The following is a 20,246-nucleotide window of genomic DNA, read 5'->3' on the forward strand; positions in this document are numbered from 1 at the left end:
CCATTGTTTGTTGTTTTAGAGCGCTGGGATCTCAACCTATTTGACACTAGACACTAAAACTAATGCAGGCAATACAGTTACACACTAACCACGAAGTTAAATCAACACAAGAAATGTAGTATTCACCTCTTTTACTCAAGTAATATAGAAATCCCACAATGTAGAGATAAGAGTGCTCCACCACAAGTAAATATCCTGCATTAAAAATGCAGAAGTAGGTGATTGGCAACATGTGCACAAAGTAAAATAATTGTGTTATTATACTTTATTCTTATATTACTTGATCATATTGGCTATTTTAGCTGGCTGAAGTGGATTTTAACTACTTTATTGTTATTGTAAGCCTTCATTAAATGTACTCTGTATTAAAAATATATTTAAGGTTAACCCATGTATACCCAGTATATCAATAATATCCACATCTTATGTTAAGTTTGCATGATTAGAGAAACTCTGTTGTCATACATAACCAGCCTTGGTTGAAATGTGTGTTATGTTTTTAAAAAATTGAACATATCCAGACTTATAGAGTAGGGACTTTCTTAATCCAATAAAACAAGCCAATAGTATGATGTGCTGAAAATATGAAAATAGTGTTTCTGGGGAAATGGTGGGTTCATTTTAGAAAAATAGAAAAAAAATAGAAGGGAGGAGAATCAAGGCTGCAGTATATAAGGCACTTTGTTTTCAGTTTGGTTCCAGTGCTGGCTTGGGTTTATCTCTAAAAAACTATATTGCTTTGACCTCTGATCATCTCCAGAGAATCTCTGAGACTCCAATAGCTGTTGTGGGGTAAAAAGTACAATGTTTTCCTCTAAAATGTTGTGGAGTAGAAATAGAAAAGTTAACAGTTTCAATACAGTATTTGAGTAAATGTATTTTGATACTTTCCACCACTAATCCCACCTCTTTAAAACAGTCTAAATAAAAACTGATTATAACCTTCATGAAGATGCCATGGGTTTTACTGCAATGTGCAGTGGTGTGCACTGGTTTATAGCTAGGTGTGCTTAATAAAATGGCTGTATACCTAGAAAACATATACCTTTATATAAGTAACCCAGGGATCCTTTTTATTTGTTTATTAGAAAAGGTGAAAAATCCCTTAAACATTGTCCAAAGTCCCTAAACTAACAAATTGCATAGATTTTAGGGGCTACATGACTATCCCCTCAATTCACAATAATTTAAAATATCTGACAAATATTTTAACTGTCAATCAATCTGTACAAGGGGTTCCCAAAATGTGAAAGGTAACCTCAATGACTTAATTTCAAGAGCTCTTCATAAACAAATCAAGTATATTGCTTATAAATGTTTTTTTATATAAGTGTCATTTAATGATTCCTCCTTTATCCACCCTTGGTTTGTTAAATCTAAATAAAATGATAATATTAAAATTGTTCTTGTGTCTCATTCAGTTTACTATCATTTCAACAAGCTGATCTTTTTACACTCCAAAGCCAATCACTTTACTACTCTGATAGTTAATTGCTCACCTTGGTATGTATGGTCTGCGATGGACTGGCGACCTGTCCAGGGTCTACCCCGCCTTGCGCCCAATGTCAGCTGGGATAGGCTCCAGCCTCCCCGCGACCCTGTACGCAGGATAAGCGGTTGACGATGGATGGATGGTATGTATGGTCATTATACATTCCTATAGTGTAGCGTAATAGTACACTAGTGTATTATTACACCTCTTCTGCCATGCATGGTGGAGTATTCTACAAAGTTAGTAATAATAATAATAATCTTTATTTGTAGAGCACTTTTCAAAAACAAGTTACAAAGTGCTTTAACAAGTGTAAAGACAATAATACCCAAGAGACAATAATACAAAAACAAAACAAGATAAAAGCAAGAAAACATTGAAAAGTCCAAAATACATGTTTAAGATAAATATAAGATAAGTAAAATAGAATAAAATAAAGGGGATAAAATAAAGTCAAATAAGATCGGGAAAGGCTCTCCTATAAAAGTATGTTTTAAGAAGGGACTTAAAAGAGTTCACTGACTCAGCCGACCCGATTTCCTCGGGCAGGCTGTTCCAGAGCCTCGGGGCCCTGACAGCAAACGCTCTGTCCCCTTTAGTCAAGACTCTGGAACAGACAGCAGCCCTCTGCCCGAGGATCTCAAGGTACGTGCTGGTGTGTATGGGACTAAAAGGTCAGAAATATAACAAGACGAGAGGCCATGAAGAGCTTTAAAAGTGATCAATAGAATTTTAAAGTCAATTCTAAAACATACTGGGAGCCAGTGTAATGAAGCTAAGATAGGGGTGATGTGGTCATATTTCTTTGTTCTGGTTAAAAGCCTGGCAGCTGAGTTCTGGACAGTCTGGAGTCGATCAATAGATTTTTGGGTTAAACAAGTGAAAAGGCTGTTGCAATAATCCAGGCGTGATGAGATGAAGGCATGTAAAATGGTCCCAGTGTCCTTAAAAGTTAACATAGATCGAATTTTTGCTATATTTCTAAGTTGATAAAAATATGATTGAACAAGCTTTGTGGTGTGCTGCTCGAAATTTAAATTACTATCAAGGTTCTTTGCAACAGGCTTAATGTGATTTACTACGGAACCAGCAGATGGCAGTATTTGCCATCTGCTGGGACCCGATGACCAGGATTTCTGTTTTGTGAGTTCAGCTGGAGAAATTATCCATTTTTTAACTTCACAAAGGCAGTCGGTAAGTAAACTCAGCATTCCAGGATCTGTGGATCTGACGGGCAAGTACATTTGTGTGTCATCAGCATAAATATGAAAAGAAGTACCATGTTTATGGACAATATGTCCAAGGGGAAGCAGATACTAGGAAAACAAAATGGGTCCTAAGACCGACCCCTGAGGCACACCATATTTAACTGGACAGAACAAAGAGACATAGTTGTTTACAGACACGCAAAACATCCTATTTGACAGGTAGGATGAAAACCATTCTAGAGCAGTACCAGAGATCCCCACCCAGTGCCTCAGTCTGTCTAACATGATGTTGTGATCAATGGTGTCAAAAGCAGCACAAGGTCCAGGAGTACAAGGACTGAGCACATACCTTCATCAGCAGACATTAAAAGGTCATTGGTGACTTTAATCAGGGCAGTCTCAGTGCTGTGGTACTTCCTGAAACCAGATTGAAACTTTTCAAATATTTTGTTATTGTCCAGTACAGTGAGCAGCTGTTTGGACACAATTCTTTCTAGAATCTTTGCAATAAAAGGCAGTTTTGAAATGGGTCTAAAATTTTGTGGGAGGGAGGGATCTAAACCAGATTTCTTTAAAAGCGGGTTCACTCAAGCCGTTTTAAAATAATCAGGGACACAACCAGTAGATAGGGAGCTGTTAAAAACAGAGATCAAATGGGGCCCAACAGAATCCATTACTTTCAATAAAAACTTTGTAGGTATTACATCAAGTGGGCTGGAGGACACTCGCATTTGTGAAAAGCTCAGACAAGTTGATGGGATAAAACTAGTTAAAACTCTGGTGGTGAGGGACCTCTGAGTAAGAGGCCGTGGGGGTAATAGAGGCTCTGACTGACACCACCTTATTGGTAAAATAGTACACACCATTTTAACTAGGTTGGAGCAGTAGTGTTCTCTCAGCTACATCTGTGTCTTCTAGATGCGTTTATTTAACAGTAATGTTATATTCGGTAAAGCGTTGGACATGTCAAGCACAGAGAGGAAAAAAAGCCACGTTGAACAAAGTTGAGAAATCAGTTTTCTTTTTTAATTTTATTACTTACAAAATGAAACAAAAGAACACAGAATACTATACAAAGCAATGAAATAAATGAACACCTTATTGAAAATGCTGATTATCAGAAAGATGGGCAAAACTCGAAAGAATAAGAAAGCTGGTGACCCTAAAGCTCATGTGAAAAAAGAATCACTAACTTTGCACTAAACCATTTGTTCCCAGATCTAAACATGACTCAAAACAAACAGGACATATTAATATAAAAATCATACAATTGAAAAGATAATAGGCATGAACAAAAAACATTTACAGTGTCTCTCTGACAGTCTGACTCTGAGGCCTTTAAATTGAATCTGAAAATTATTCTTTTTGCTTTCATTTAGTACTTTTTGTTCCAGACTTCAGCCCTCAACTTATTACCACTTTATATCCGGCTGGTCAGCCACAGTCTTAATGAATCTATTAATATCAGTACTTGTAGTCCATGTTTGTCCTGCAGACAACAATTCAACTAAGATACTGCAAACTTTTTGACAGCGACCATTTCGCTGACCCTCTGCTGTTTTGGTTCTGTCTCAGATCACATTAACACTCAGTTGTCCTTCTGGATCCATCCTATTCACTCATCTTTTACTATGACTTTCAATTCTGTACACACGACATCTATTGCATGTCTGTCTGTCCTGAGAGGGGGATCCCTCCTCTGTTGCTCTTCCTGAGGTTTCTTCCATTTTCCTTATTTAAAAGGGGTTTGGAGGAGTTTTTCCTCATCCGAATTGAGGGTCTAGGTGCAGATTGTAAAGCCCCATGAGCCAAACTGATCTGTGACACTGGACTATATAAATAAAAGTGACTTGACATGTTTTCTTTTTTCATAGCAATAGTAGAGAGAGAAAGGCATCAAAGGGCCCCGGCTGGACTTGAACCTAGCCCACTGCAGTAAGGACTAAGCCTTGACCCAAGCTGAGCTACTGGGGCATCCCACAGCAGCTTGCTTTATTGAAATTGAACTCTGAATATGATGCCGAAAGTTGTTTTAAAGAAATTCACATTTAGTCGAAAATTTACATTGTTCAGTATGTTTTCAATGCATAAATGATGCACACATTAATTTGAAAACTATAACTAAATATATCTGCACATTTGTACAATAAAGTTAAAAAAAAAAAAAAAAGACCATAAGATTGGAAAAAATGTCAGGCTTCAGTCATTCATGTGCACTCATCTATTAACTGCATACCGTATTTTGGGCTGAAACGGTTCAGTTCATGTTTCCCTAAAAAATTCCAATGACATCACTTCGGGGTGATCATGAGGGAAATTACCGAACTCTTTTTTTCTGTATTCCAGAGTCAACATTATAATTCACCTGTGTCTGTGGGCTTTAATCAGAATCATCATCATGCTGTTCCGCTTCTTTCTTTTCCAAAAATCTAGCCATGTGTTCCAGTCGTATGGAGCCTCGATGGATCCACTCCTTCTGTTGGTTATCCTGCGTGTGACATAAAAAAACTATTATACCACAGAAATCTAAACAAACATAGCATCAATACTTTAAACAACAGCATTATTAAGTGATACTGACCTGAAAAACAACCTGTATCAAGCTGCTGTCAACCACCTGCACCTCACACCTCTGCTGGACTCCATTTAATTCTGCATTAAGGGTCTGTCCAACCCTGTACTGGGTTAAATGTGGGAACGGCCAGTCCTTCAGGTACTGATTCATGAAAGTCTTGTGAGGGCTGTCTGGAATCTCGTCCAAAACGTTTTCCACTGTAAAAAAAAAAAAAAGCCACTTGTCTAAAATGTTCGGCAGTAAAATGTGCAAACTGTGCATCCCGACACATGCAAGTATTGTGAAGCTGTGATTCTACCTGTATGCACTTGCTGCACTGTCGCTTTGGATCAACATGATCAACAAATAGTATAAGTGTATTGGTATAGTTTGCACAAGTCTCGTCTCGTGATCAACACAATTTTTAATAAAAAATGTTTTTTTAAAAACACGAAAGCAGGACTGTAAATAAAGCCACTTTATATAAGTAACATACACCTCATAAACTAATCTTTCTCTCTGAGGTAGAGCTAACTAAAGGCCCTGGACATGATTTGAGAATTTACAGTAACTAAATAGGCTGCTCTGCTTTTGGTGTGAATAGGGCTGGGTATCTGGGTATTGTTGAGATTGGACAAGCAATGTAATCTATTTTCTTTTCATTTTTATTGTTTGAAATAACTGTTAAATAAAAATATTGTAAAATTGTATCAGATCGCGCCACATCCTAATTAGGTCATCCATACACATAGTATCAGAGAAAGCGCGACAGCTTAGGAGTTTTTTGTATCTGAATAAGAGAGGAGGGGTGAAATAGTTTAGTGACCACTGTGAATTGTGAAAAAGAAATTTAAGTTTTTCATTTGTTGAAAGTAAACAATGGAGAATACATTTTGTTAACTTTGGATTAATAAATCTTGCAGAACTGAATTGAAAGATCTCCACGAGTGCTTTTACAAATAGTAGTGAGTCGCAAACCTCCAAATAGACGACAATAAGAAGCAGAAAACGAGTAAGGAGTCGCCTTAAACAAGTCACTGAACTAAAGCGAAGAAAGAGAACCTACAAATCCAGCTGATGACACGGATTACATCTGATATAAAGCAGCCGGAGGCTCTGTGAGGAAAATCAGCTGACGTGCTGTTGCGCCACAAGTGTTGAATTGATATAATGGAATACAGTGATCGATCGTTGACAAGTGATTGAGTAAATTGAAAAGTAGTGTTATCAGAAGATGAAACAAACGCAAAGCCAAGCTTGTGGTGATAAACTTGGAACAGTGACAAACATGCCTGAGACAGCAGCAGAGGGTGAGAGGCTGTTAAAATCACGCATGGGCTAGGCTTACAAGAGCCTGCAGGCACATAACAAAAGGAATTTCGATCAATTAACTTAAAGGTATTGAGGTATACCCAGCCCTAGGAGTGAAGAAATGTGAAAACAGCCAAACTTACGTGGTCTGCACACCAGGTGAAGTGCAGGTAAACCAACATAAGTTGGTATGTGATCATCCAGAAAGACCAAGAACCTGGAAAATTAAAATATGTCTTACATCAAATCAAACCTTTACTACAGTATTTTTTTCTGTAGGAAATTGTGAGGTATTAGTTTCTTGGTGGTTGTAGGGATAAACACACACCTTAAGCGGTTCTTTCGGCTGGGGAGCTCTGCCAAAATAGCAGGCCAAAACCGGGAACTGGTATCCTGACACTTGACCACCACACGAGCCCCGACATACAGCTGCTCCAGCTTCGGTGTGCTGTCAAAGGCGATGTGGTGGCCAGATACTAGACTCCTCCCCTTTTCTTCAAAACTGACTTTGTACTTCAACCGTCCATCTTCTGCAAATACCAAAATGGCAATGAGAGAGATTGGTAAAATACTCATCGTGAAACAAATGCAAAGATTTCAAAATTTCAAAAGCATAGAAAAACTAAGATAAGCAGTAAATCCTCACATTTCAGGAGCTGGAGCCAGCAAATGTTTGGCATTCGTGCTTGGTAAAGAACTACAATAATTAATTCATTATAAAAAAAATAAAATGTCTGTCAATCAAATAATCAATTAATTTACTTATCATTTTAGACCTAGTAATTATACATCAGAGTTTTCAAAAACCTCTATATTCTTTGTACAAAGTACAACCAATACATTAACCTTTTGCCGCATTAAGGCCAATTTATACTTCTGCATCAAGTTTACGCACATAGCCACGCTGTCCTGAGAATTTATACTTGTGCGTTTGTTTCTGCGTAGCTCTGCAATTTCTATGTTCCTATGTTGCACTGTGTTGTTTCTTCTTCGTTAGGCTACTAGAGACAATGGCAACTGACACTGAGCTGATAATGTTGAACATCTGTTACCTTTAGTGAAATTACTAAAACCAGTTGAAACAGGAGGACAAGCCAGACATTTTGTTTTACCCCTTGTTACAATATCTACTATTTTCCCCCGTTGCCATCTCATGGACCTCTTCCTGGCCAGGACCATCATGCCCATGTTGACCTCTTCTTCTGGCAAGTTAGGACGGACCTTTGTGGTTTCTTGAGAGCAATGTGCAAAAGCTGCTGATATTATTACAGGGCCTGGTTCTACCACTGTGGAAAAACACAAAACGTGTATTTTAGAACTTGAGCTTGAGGGACTGCAAAATATGAATGACTGGAGTTTTCAGGAAAATAAATATGTTTGTGGCATTACCATTGTTGTTGTTTCTACCACTGGTTTGTGGTGCATGTGCCTTTGTGTCATTCTTGGTTTTTCCACTTTTCTGTTTATTGTTTGAGAGTGAGAAGTCAGAATCACTAGAACCCTCCCCCGGTTCCCACTGCATATCAGAATCAGAGCTGCTGAGGGAGTCATCTTCACTGTAGAACTGCTGAGGCGTTGGTGGTCGCAGAGCACTGATCTTATATTCAGGCAGTCTGGTCAAGACCACCACTGCATGTTTTATTACAGTGAGGGAGTCAGAATCGTTCTGCAATTTTGTTCTCTTGATGAGAGTTTCACTTGTGGAGGGAACAGACTCATACGGGTAATGAGACATATTTCCTGAAAATAAATAAAAAACATTGGTGAAGTTGTGGCTTGCAAAAAAACAAAAAATAATCAACTATTTTGATAACTGATTCATTGTTTTGAGTGATTTTTCAAGTAAAAAGGCCCAATATTTGCGGATTCCAGTTTCTCAGCTTGTTAGTACCATACTTTGGACTGACTGTTAGTTCCCCATTTCTATTTACACTGTACACTAACGAATGTAGGAGCACACAGCCTAACTGTCATGTCATAAAGTTTTAAGCTGACACCATTTTATTAGGTCTGCTGCATGCCAGTGATTGCCCCTCTGTGTACCACAGGGAGATCGCCACCTTTAAAAGCTGGTGTGACAGCCTCTATCTCAACTTAATATTAACAAAACTAAGGAGACGATTTTTGACCCCAGGAGTGTGTGTGTTCATGACCCTGTGATCTTGATTAATAGTGTTATTGAACACGTGTCCTCCTATAAATATCTGGGTATCATGGTGGATGACAAATTGAGCTGGAGCATCCAGGTTGATTACTTGTGTGTCAAAATAGCCCAAAGACTTAACTTCCTTAGGAGTATTCATTTGTATGGTTGTGATGGAAAGCATCGTAAAATATGGCATGGCGCCTGGTTTGGCTGCCTTACTGTACGTTCTAAATCAATACTCATAACATGACAAAAACTGCCATGAAAGTGATGGGCATGAAGGATCTACAGCAGTCACTCTAGTCTATGTTTGAGAGTGATGTCGTCAAACATACTAACAAAATCTTAGATGATCCTTCACATGTACCATTTTCTGATAATAATTTGCTGCCATCAGGAAGACGCATTAGAGTTAGTAGATGGCACCACCCACCTCCATTTCTTTACTCAATAAGCAAATCCCTCTGTGAAGGCATGATGCAGGTTTTTAAAAAGGTATTACAATAACGTAATTTGGCCTCATATTATTGTACTGCAACTACAGGTGATGACTTAGATGACAGCAGGTTTTAGATATTTTTAGCTTACCTATTATTAACAGCTTTATTTATTTATTATGGAAAGGTGCATTTATATATTATCTTACTTATTTGTGTTCTTTTTGGATAATAAGGTTGAACTTAATTAACAAAATAATGTGCTTACCATAACCATCTTCTTCATCATCAGATTCTGTCTTTATTTTGACTTCTTGCCACTCCACAGGCTCCTGGAGCGCCGACATCGGATCAACCTCCATAACCACTGCAAAACAAATGTGTGACTTAAAATAAGAGTTTCAACTCCAGAATATACCTCTTAACATGCGAGTGCACGAGGTGGTGCCAGGTGTAAGGACCTCAGATTGCACACTAGAGGTAGGACTGGGCAATAAGTCCAGAAATGTTATCACAATAAAAACATTTCAGATCATTCGATATCGATAATTATCACCATATATGTCAAATCATTATTTATTTCCCATTTAAAGGCAGATTTTTGCTAAAGTAAATATTGAAGAAATCAGATGGTTACTTATGTGGTTAAACTTATCTTTATGGTCAGAATGTGACAACACTTGATGCCAAACAGTGGATAACTTCACAAGTCTGAGGTAGAACATTCATAACTATTACGATAAAATCTTTTCCAACAAATATGATTAGTTAATCTTTCTTTAGGCCTCTTCTTGTAAACAAAATAAAGATTTTAATAGAACAATTAAGTGCTAATTTGATAATTAAATGAATTAAACCAAATATTTATTGACATATATTGAACATTTATTATATTGTTATTGAGGAAAAACATATTGCGATCATCATTATTGTTTTATTGCCCAGCCCTGACTGGAGGCTGACCATTAAATCGGCATGTTCACTAAATCTTCTGATATTGTCATAAATCTGTTTAATTTGTGCCATGATGTGCTTTTGTTTGTTTCTGTATGAGTCTTGCTGTCATCAGTCTTGGAAAAGGCACTGTGCCTTTAGTACCACTAAAATCTAAGTTTGTGGTATTTATAAAAAATTATGACTGTAGACTTACTTTAGAATAACAATTACCATGCATTGCGTGCTATTTACTGACACTTCTACTTGCTCCTGTTGATATTTTATAATAAGTACTAAATATATAATAAGTATAATAAGTAATATAATATTTTTTATTATAATATTTTTATTTTTTATGATAATTAAAATTTAAGTTTAAATATTAAAAAAGCTTTAACTGCAAATATCAAATATGCTTTTTTGGGAGTAACCGTAACTTCTTATAACAGTTGTGTGTTAACTGCAAAGACAACTGCAGATAAATCTTCAGTTCAATCTGTAATTGTCATAATGAGGACGTGGGCATTGTTTTTATAGGCGTTCAGCTGACATTGTCAAATGCGACGACTACAGGAGCTGTGCCGTGTTTTGACTTCTCTTTATGAACGTTACTTAAAGGTCAGAAATTACGCTAGTACACTGATAACATAAGAAAGTTTAGTAACTTAATTGAACACGCAAGTTAAGTTAGTCTTTCTACAGATAAGACGAAGCATAACATCAGCGTAACGTAACCAAAACTCGTAGCTTACCGGTTGTTGTGTCCCGATTTCTTGTTTCAGAAAACACAAAAGTTTGATCACACTGCAATGCAAGTAATTATTTAGTGTGACACTTAAGTTAAAGCTGAAGTTAGCCAATAACGTTAACGTTACCTGAAGCTAGCTAACGTTATCAGGTTAGCACCACTAACTTAGCCTAGACTGTGTAAAGACAACAGGATACAGAGTAGGAGCCGGCTAGCTAGCACGGATAACACGACAGGTTTAAGCACACACTTAAACCGTGTTCTTGATTCTGTATCACGACTGTATGAAAATTATGGGAAAATACTTGCTATATTAGCTCACTAAGGAACAAATACAATTAGCACAGCTCCCTCCATTTTAGACGCCTGTTCATGTTGCTTTTTTTCGCCCTGTTTCTTCTTCTACTTGTTGTATTGGCGGACGGCCAACAAACAAACGGAGCATTACCGCCACCAACTGGTGTGGAGTGTGAATCGGGATTATAAACCAAAACACTTAATTTTCTGATTGTTAGTGGACACTAAAAAATATATCTCACAAACTCACAGGCAACACCACATGGTACATACTTTATTGTACAAAAAAATAAAAGCAATGTCATTTGTTAATTGTTCAATCCAGTCTTCCAAAAGAAGACTTGAGTTCTTTGTCTGAGCGCTGCAGTCCCAATATTTCCTCTCTCAAATTGTATCTGAAGGATTTCCCAAAGCAGGCGGCAGTGGTTAGCACTGTCGCCTCACAGCAAGAAGGTCGTGGGTTCAAACCCCGGTTGCCCCGGCCTTTCTGTATGGAGTTTGCATGTCTCTGAGTGGTTGTTTGTCTATGGGTGGCTCCTGCCTTTCGCCTGATGTCAGCTGGGATTGGCTCCAGCCCCCCGCGACCCTGTACGCAGGATAAGCGGTTGACGATGGATGGATGGATTTCCCAAAGCCTTGCAGGATAGCTTCACAGATCAATTTAGTAGTGAGGAGGATGGTTCATGTCTCTTTGTAGCAGCTAGGGCTGGGCAATAAAACATGAATGATAATTATCAGCATGTAATTTTCCTCAATAACAATATAACTTTCATTTACACATGCATATTTGTTGAGAAAGGATTTTTATCATAAATGTTATGAATTTATGAAGTTATCCACTGTTTGGCATCAAGTGTTTATTCTGACCATAAAGAAAAGTTTAAAACCACAATTAATCATTTCTTCAGCTTTCACTCAAAAATCAGCCTTTAAACTCAAAAGAAATAATGATTTGACATTTATCATGATAATTATCTATTTGAACTGACATGACTATTTTTTTTTTTTTTATTATCATTTTTGGCCATATCGCCCAGCCCTTGTAGTAGCTGCTGCTGCGTAGACAGATGATGATCATGAGACGATAGGCCCCTAGTTATAGATGCTCTAACTCAATCACAAAATCCATTCAGTAATCCATCCAAATGGATTTTTGAAAGCATTTAAGTCAGAAACACTCAAATACAACCTCATGCATGTTTTCTGACTTCCATGAGAGTGTAATGGTGAATTTGTTTTTGTCCAGAAGTGGCCTGACTCGAAAATTGCACCGTCTAAAAGTATGTAGCCTTTTTATACAGCAGTGACAGTGTATCTTTGAGTCCTGCAGAAACCTGTTAATGATTTCACCCTCCTCTCTCTCAGGTGATCTGCTCCTCCTGGTAGGTGGAGGTGGAGATGGCGCCGTACGGATCCACTACCGTCTGGGCACAGCGCACCACCGTCACCAGCAGGAAGAAACACAGGAGGAAGAGGAAGAAGAGAGCAAACCCCAGGTCCACATCCACCTCAAACTGCCTCGCAGGGTGAGAAGCCTGGTCCATGTGGGCGATGACGACTTCTGATCCGTCTGATTCCTCTCCTTGTCAGCACCACTTTAGGAATGGGACAGCTGTGTGTACATGTGCTGTTGAGATAATGGTGATGACTTGATGCCAGAAATACTAAATAAATCAGAAAGGCAGACAAAGAGTAAAGAGGTTACATCACAACATCCTGGTGGCCTAGTGTTCAAGATGCATACCATGTTACTGCAATGCCCTTTTGTTGCATTTCATACCTCTCTCTCTTTACTCCTTTGCTGTCTGTAATTTCACTGTCAAAAAACAAACAAAAAAAACCCTGCCCCCCCGAAAACCCTCAAAAAACAAGATATTGGCATTCATTAACAAATTCCTCCATAGATTTAACATTGCACTAAATCTTTGCTTTTTTATTCCACACATTCTTCTTCCTCCTCAAAACTTGGCACCAACATTACCCACAATTCAATTTGACCAAAGCGGCTCAGGTTTAAGCAGAGATGAGAATCTTTTGACCAGATATTTTTTCTTTTTCAAAGCTGTAGTCTTCAGACCAAACCAACGCTGACTCAAGTGACATCATTTGAGGCAATTTATCTGATAATGCAGCAGTAGTCCCCAACACCTGTACACAAACTTTGATGTTTAAAACCTGTGCAGTTTAATGGTAGCTACACTTAAAGTCTCACTGCATGATTTCTACACATCATGTCACAGAATCCAGTGACTGGAAATATTGCTGCTTGGGCTTTGAGGACTGTAATTAATTCAATAACCAGTTAATCTTCAGAGCATTTTGTGCATTAAATGATTAATCGTTTGGTCTGTTACCGTCACAACGTTACCTGGAAAGCCAAGGTATTGTCTTCAAATAGCTTATTTTGTGCAACTGACAGTCCAAAACCTTTTTCTATCACATAAAACAAAGACCAGTACAAATGGTCAATTTTCTAGAAGCTGGAACCAGAGAAAGTTTGATATTTTTGCTTAAAAAATGACTTAAATAATGAATCGATTATCAAAATAAATGCTGGATAACTTTCTTTTGATTTACTATTAAATAATAAACTAGTCTTTTTAGCTCTACTGTCTTTACAGAGGACAAGTTAACACAGTTATTCATTCATTCATCATTGTTTTGCCTGGTTGTTATTTAAAGACAAAAAAGCATTTCAGGTTTGAACAAGACAGATTAGCTCTCACCAAACTGATGATCAAAACTTTATGATTTGATCATCATATGAAAACACTACGAGTTATTTTCATTTTTGGAAAACTTTTTTTTTTTTGTTAAAAATTGGTTAAAAAAAAGCAGATCCTAATTTCCTGAAGCTTAAGTGAACTCTTTTAAATAGCTTTTTTCGTCCAACCAATGGGAAAACATTTCAGGTTATTATCTCATAAGAAAACAATATGCCAAAACTATAGGCCTATTTATAAATATTTGCATTTGGGAAGGTGCTTTGCAATGTTTGGTGTTTTTGTTTAAATTACTTACAAATGAATTGATCCAAATACTGTAGTTGCTATTTAATTTTCTGTTGATCAACAAATAAAATAATAGACTAATAATCTTCTGCTTAGGACCTATATAGGAAAAGAGCCTATAGATATCTTTTATTATAGTTTGTTCTAATTAGTCATTTGCATTTATTAGTTTGGTGTGAAGCTCTACTGTCTTTACAGAGGACAAGTTAACACAGTTATTCATTCATTCATCGTTTTGCCTGGTTGTTATTTAAAGAAAAACAGTACAAAGCATTTCAGGTTTGAACAAGACAGATTAGCTCTCACCAAATTGATAATCAAAACTCTATGGGAAGAAACTGTTACTATTTACATTGTTATACACGTTTAAAATTAAATTTAGCATTGCCACTGGATCATGAAGTCGTTTTAATCACTGTAAAAGCTGCCAGCAATGCACAATTTTCACCTCAATAGAAGAAACATATTATAAATTAAAATGTATATAAAATATCAAACTCACCATTCTACATTGTCACCAGTGACCCAGGTGTAGGCTGCTGCAGAGTCCTTACACCACCCAAACCTTTGAAGAGCTCTCATAGCATCCTTGCCTTGGTTCCCTCTGAGGTTCCCTACTACTTGAGTAACATAAAACAGTCATCAGCATCCCGAGTCTTTACTGTCCCCCTCTTCTAATGATCATCATAGGAAAAATAAGTAGCCCACAAATTAGCTCCGGCACACACACAAGCAGACACTTGCACCTTGCGACCTCCCCCTGGCGTGTAAAGCCTTTATTAATACTTAAGCAGGAATTGAATAACGGTCTACACAGTTCACAAGTGAATCAAACACCCCACAGCTTTTGTTCTCCTGTCAGGAGGACCTTCATCGCTGTCACCAACTTGGCTTCACAACACAATTAACCCAGGCACCTCAGGCGACACTGAGCTTATACATTACACAAGGCTGAAAAGGCATTAAGGAAGGAAGGGAAACTTATTGTGAAAGGAAAGGCAAAGATTTAAAGAGGAGGAGTAAGACTGGACACAGGAGGGGGGCGTGGAAAGGCAAGCCCAGACACTGGAGCAGGAGAAACAGGAGATGCATTAGCGATTAAACTGTAGAGCCAGATGCGAGAGCAGGATGGAAATTGACCCTGCCGCTTTAAAATGGAGATTGTTACAGTAATGCTGCCAGTGAGAGGAACAGTGTGGAGGCTGAAGTGCAGAGCACAGAGGTAAAATGATCCCACTCCATATGCAATTAGCTAAGAAGGCCTCTAACGCTGCAGCCAAAATACTGCAGGGGAATGTGGCAGAGGAAGCAGGGAGGAAACAAGAACTGGTTTCTTTTTAGGATGGATGAAAAAAAAGCCCAACCCGATCCAAGTTCTCAAACTTTCAGGCTACTCTTTCACTCCAAGACAATAGTGAAAACACAGAGACATTTTTGGCAACAGTCTGCTTCCCCAAGGTGTGCCAGCCAGGTGTTGCTCGGTTTCTCACCACTACACTAGGACATCTGATATTGTAATGGCCCCGTGGTGCCTTCAGGTCTGCTCTACACCAGTGGAACCAATAACTGATGGACGGTGCCTACATCAGTATAGGCACGATTCTCAGCTCCTGAATTATGTATGTGTCATTTGTTTTTTTTAGTCCAAAGAAAGGACTACACACCCTCTGAATCACACAATTGGGGAGTTAGGACAATCAAATGCTATGGATAAAATATTTTTCATGTTACAAAAGGATAAGAATTACTAAATATATTACCTTTCAGACACCCATACACATAATTAGTACTAAGAAGAGAAACTATTAGGCTGAATCCAGAACTTATCCCTACATATTAACTGCACAAGAAAATCTGACTTTACATTACAACAAAAAAAGGATTATTGAGCTGTACTGATGTATTAACCAATTAGTCAAGTGGCATACAATTTTTGGAAAACCGATTTAATAATAAATGATTCACTTAAGTATTTTATCAACGGGCAATCAATGGGCACTTTCATTGTGTTCTGATATTTTAAAGGCTAAACAATGTAATTGTTTAATAGGAAGTGTTAAACATCTTAATCTAAACCTTTAAATATCCCCGTCAATTAACAAAAGAAACTTTAAAAGACAAAAGAGTTATCCACAGTTATCTTTATCGTCGTCATTATTATGATTTTACATCTCAGCAACACGTTATGCAGAATAAAAATGCTCTCCGTAGAAGCAAAGCTCTTTAGATGGAGCAGCAGGTGATTGGTCGTCATGAGCCGAGGCATAGAGCAAAGTTAGAGGCCCAGAGCGTTACAGTGCATTCAATGTTGGATGTGTTAGGGCACAAAGACAGGAGAAATAAAGACAAAGGGACAGAAACATTTGAAATGATGAAGGCACTTGCAAACAACAAGGTCATACAAAATGTAAACCATACTTTGGTGTTTCTATTATTTTACCTATTTAGTTAAGATTTCATTAAACTCTTCTTTTTTACCTTTATACAAAATGAACCAACACAAAGAGGAAAATCTTGGGTAGATAATAAATATGAAACAATTTAAATCATACTCCAAACCTCTCTAAACTTAAAAGAAAATCAGGTTTGAATTCGAACACTAATACCAAGCTTGTTTCCTAAATATTTAGTCAATTCTGATCCATAGAAGAAACCATAAAGTGCATCTTTGGATGGATGGGAAAAACAACACTGAATGGAAATGGTATTGACTCTTCTAGTCCATAAAGAATTAATGAGCAGTTGCTCAACGGTTTGGGTTACACTCAAAGAAATTGCTCCTAAATTTAAATAGTTGACTGGACTGAAAACAAATAAAATACGAAGAAAAAATAAAATCATACAACTAAAAAGATATTAACCATAAACAAAACATTTAAAATGATAGCTGTGCGTTCTGCTTTCCAAAAGACAAAACAATTAAGACAAACTTCCACAAAGGCACATTTCCAAAGGCAGATGTAGCACTTTCTTGCGCTTTTTCATACTGTTAAAAAAAACTAACATTATTTACCTCCATTTTATTTAAACATTACTGGAACAAATATATTTGAGCAAAACCATTGGCAAGAACCAGAAGTGACAAAATGGTAACCACAACGACTAACTTGCACAAATTAATTATTAACTGATATTCTGGATTTCAGTAAATAGACTTAAATCAGCTTATGGTCCATAGAAAGACATTGTCCTCCTAATAATTTCACTGACTTCAGTAGGGTTATTTAAAGCAAAAATCAGTCAAGTTTAAGGACAGTAACGCTTAGAAGAGTTTAAACTGACTGTGCAGGACGGGAATGCCCGTCCTAACCACAGTATGTCTTTAAAACACTTCCCGCTACAAAACATAATGAAACAAGCAGGCAGATTCGGTATGTGACAACTTGGTCGACAGCACAAAAATGGTAAATAGCAAACAAGAGGGCAGAGAAAAGAGGAGAAGGTGTGTGTAACGAGAAAACCACTCTGCCGCTTAGGTGCTAAGCAGATCATTGTTGTTCTCCATCGGAGTTTTCTTTCCATTTAATTTAACGTCACCCCCAGCAAAGTGAAATTATTCACACTGGACTACCGGGATTTCAGAAAGGAGGGGATTGCTATCAGTGTGAATATGTGTGTGTGTGTGTGTGTGTGTGTGTGTGTGTGTGTGTGTGTGTGTGTGTGTGTGTGTGTGTGTGTGTGTGTGTGTGTGTGTGCGCGCGCGCGCTGCCTGCTGCTCCTTTCGACATGCCACGCTCCCGTTCTTTGGGTTTCAGGTGAGGGCCACATATGAGGGTCCATAGTCACTCCTCACAGAGCCTCGTCTCCAGCTCTCACATAGTCCAATCAGTCCGCTTTACTGTGGTTGTTGTTGAAGATAGTGTGGCCATTCTGCACGTGGCCATTTTTAAAGTTTGCCCTCTGCCCGCGGTCGTCTTCATCTTCCGACTCGGTCTCCTCTTTGTCGCTCCGCTCATCCTCGACAATCTCCTGTGAAAGTAAAAACAAGGGATCAAATTTGTACAGTGGTTCGGTTTGAGGTGAAAGTGTAACATGGTGGTGGCGGTGTGGAATTGAAAGTGGCGGTTCATACATTGCCTGGCAGGAATTTGACGACCATGCGCAAGATGAGCCAGGCCCAGAAGATATGCAGAGCCTGCAGCACAAACATTAGCCCGTTGAAGAAGTAGAAGCCGAAGAAGGGGGGGTAGAGGGTCAAGGGGTACACCCACGTCGTGTATATGATCCTGGACGAGAGAACAAAAGGCACAACAGAGAGTCCAGTCAGAACCACCTACAGTCCCCATCAAAAGCCCATTGAGATGGGCCAGGACTGTGCACAATGTGTCTGTTGTTACGTTTCCATCACATTGTTTTAAGCAAATTCATGAAATATCTCCAAAATGAATCAGTGTGTGATTCCTGCCTGTATACCGATATATTCATGAGGACATGATAGTATTGTATAAATAAAATCAAGCACAAGTAACTCTGATACATCATTGCTGCTTCCCTCCTAAGATGTCATTTTTGTTTTCTTAATGAATGGGAGGGGGGTGACACATAACATGAATGTATTATCTACAGTAGTAGTTAAAGGGTGAAGCTGGTATTAATCTTTTTTATTCTTATTGTCAAAAACTCCTATGAAAACATCAAAACAATGTGTAAGTCCATCTCTGTATACTTCCAGACTTCCCTATCCCATCTATGGCACACAGCCCCAAGCCCAGTTGTTTCTAACGAAGACCTAAATCTTAACAACAACAACAACTAAAAAGTTCACAAATATATAGTTTTATTTTTAAAGAGGTTAAGTAAACAGCTGGGCACAGTAGTTTTCAGCAAACATTACTCAAAGAGAAGTAAATAGTGCATTTGATGGGGACTATTTTCAGCTGCAGATTAATACAATTTGATGAAATAGTAAGGACTGCGAATGTGAGTTTGAATATAAACTATAGTGCCCATCTTCATCATAATGAACTCATTGAGTCTCATTGATGTGTTAGTAATATATGTGTTAATAGTTTCTGGAGAACATGTAAGCTCTAGGGCACAGAGATATTATTTTTGCCTACTCAGGCAACACTTTTCATGGGATGTTGACAATAAGAAGAACACAAATATTAGCAACTTTATCCTTTTAAGGTTCACGTAAAAGATCAGTTTCTATCAGCCAAATCTTCTTCTCTTCTGATAGCTTTTCATCCCGAGTCTAGCATAAAACCCTTTTTTTAAGAAAACTTTTTTCAAATTTCCTGCATTTCTATTTAGTTTTTTTAATGCCCATAAATACATGGACGCTTTATAAAGAATGATTGCTGGAAAAAAATTCTGTGCCTTTATCAAAATATGTGCAACGCAAAAAAAAAAAAAAAGGAAATGCTGCACAAATTTCTCAACTGTTCCTATCATACGGTACAATCAGCGACTCATAGTTAATCTGAAGTAACATAATTTTTACCAGAATGGGAGGATTACAAGGCGGGTGACGATGAAAACTGCAGCAAACACGGTAAAGATGAGGTTGCAGGTTCTCCTCCAACCGGCGTAGTTGAACATTTTGGCTGACTGGAAGGACAGACAGAGATACAGTGTGTGACATTTGCATCTGTTCTCCTCTAGAGGGCAGACAGTGAACTGTGTGAGGTGTGCAGTGCTCTCGCCTTAACATCATAATTTAGCAACTCAGCAATGCTAAATGTTATGAAGACAGGAGGAAGGGCAGCACATATGTTGCTTTAATCATGTATACCACTGTGTGGTTGTAATTAAAATCCCTGTTCTAGGTATTTATAGAAAAAAATTCTCTCTCTTTTTTATTCAAAAACAGCTAATTGCAGTGTTGTTTTGTAGCTAATGCAAAAATAACTATTTAATTGACTTAGGCCATAAATCTAAATTAAAATGTTTCACATTATTACTGATATGTGTAAAATAAAAGCACATTAAAACCAATTTGTTATCAGTGATCTTTCTTCCTGCTGTGTTAGCACGCTGGCATACCTCCATCAGATAGTCGGAGGCATCATGCACTAACATGATCAAAGTCCCTCCCCTGATGTAGTTCACCACCCAGGAGAAACTGATGAGGACAATGGTGGCTATGTGGTGAATTATCTGC

General features: G+C 37.9%; 2 protein-coding genes and 1 long non-coding RNA gene across 3 annotated transcripts; 1 reads left to right on the plus strand and 2 right to left on the minus strand.

The window, feature by feature from the left end:
- Positions 1-3,962: 3,962 nt before the first annotated feature.
- Positions 3,963-11,237, minus strand: LOC119909768 (histone-lysine N-methyltransferase SETDB1-B-like). Its single transcript, XM_038727991.1, has 8 exons — positions 10,837-11,237; positions 9,417-9,515; positions 7,955-8,305; positions 7,678-7,851; positions 6,894-7,095; positions 6,709-6,782; positions 5,282-5,472; positions 3,963-5,188 (listed from the first exon to the last, which is right to left on the minus strand). Exons 2-8 carry the CDS (start codon positions 9,508-9,510, stop codon positions 5,081-5,083), a joined length of 1,194 nt encoding a protein of 397 aa, XP_038583919.1. The 5' UTR covers positions 9,511-9,515; positions 10,837-11,237; the 3' UTR covers positions 3,963-5,080.
- On the plus strand, positions 9,524-12,843 carry LOC119909770. Its single transcript, XR_005445538.1, has 2 exons — positions 9,524-10,702; positions 12,495-12,843. It is a non-coding gene; the product is annotated as an uncharacterized LOC119909770 (long non-coding RNA).
- A 3,420-nt stretch (positions 12,844-16,263) lies between these two features.
- On the minus strand, positions 16,264-20,246 carry LOC119909769 (ceramide synthase 2-like; the record flags this gene model as incomplete). The annotated part of the gene is given in 4 exon segments (XM_038727992.1): positions 16,264-18,109; positions 18,213-18,366; positions 19,587-19,693; positions 20,129-20,246. Coding segments are annotated over 4 exon segments (523 nt in total), but the record flags the coding sequence as incomplete, so codon positions are not given.

The sequence above is a fragment of the Micropterus salmoides genome, unplaced genomic scaffold (assembly GCF_014851395.1).
Source record: "Micropterus salmoides isolate LMB-PRFRI ecotype aquatic unplaced genomic scaffold, ASM1485139v1 Ms_hic_scaffold_1892, whole genome shotgun sequence".
NCBI classification, from domain to species: domain Eukaryota; kingdom Metazoa; phylum Chordata; class Actinopteri; order Centrarchiformes; family Centrarchidae; genus Micropterus; species Micropterus salmoides.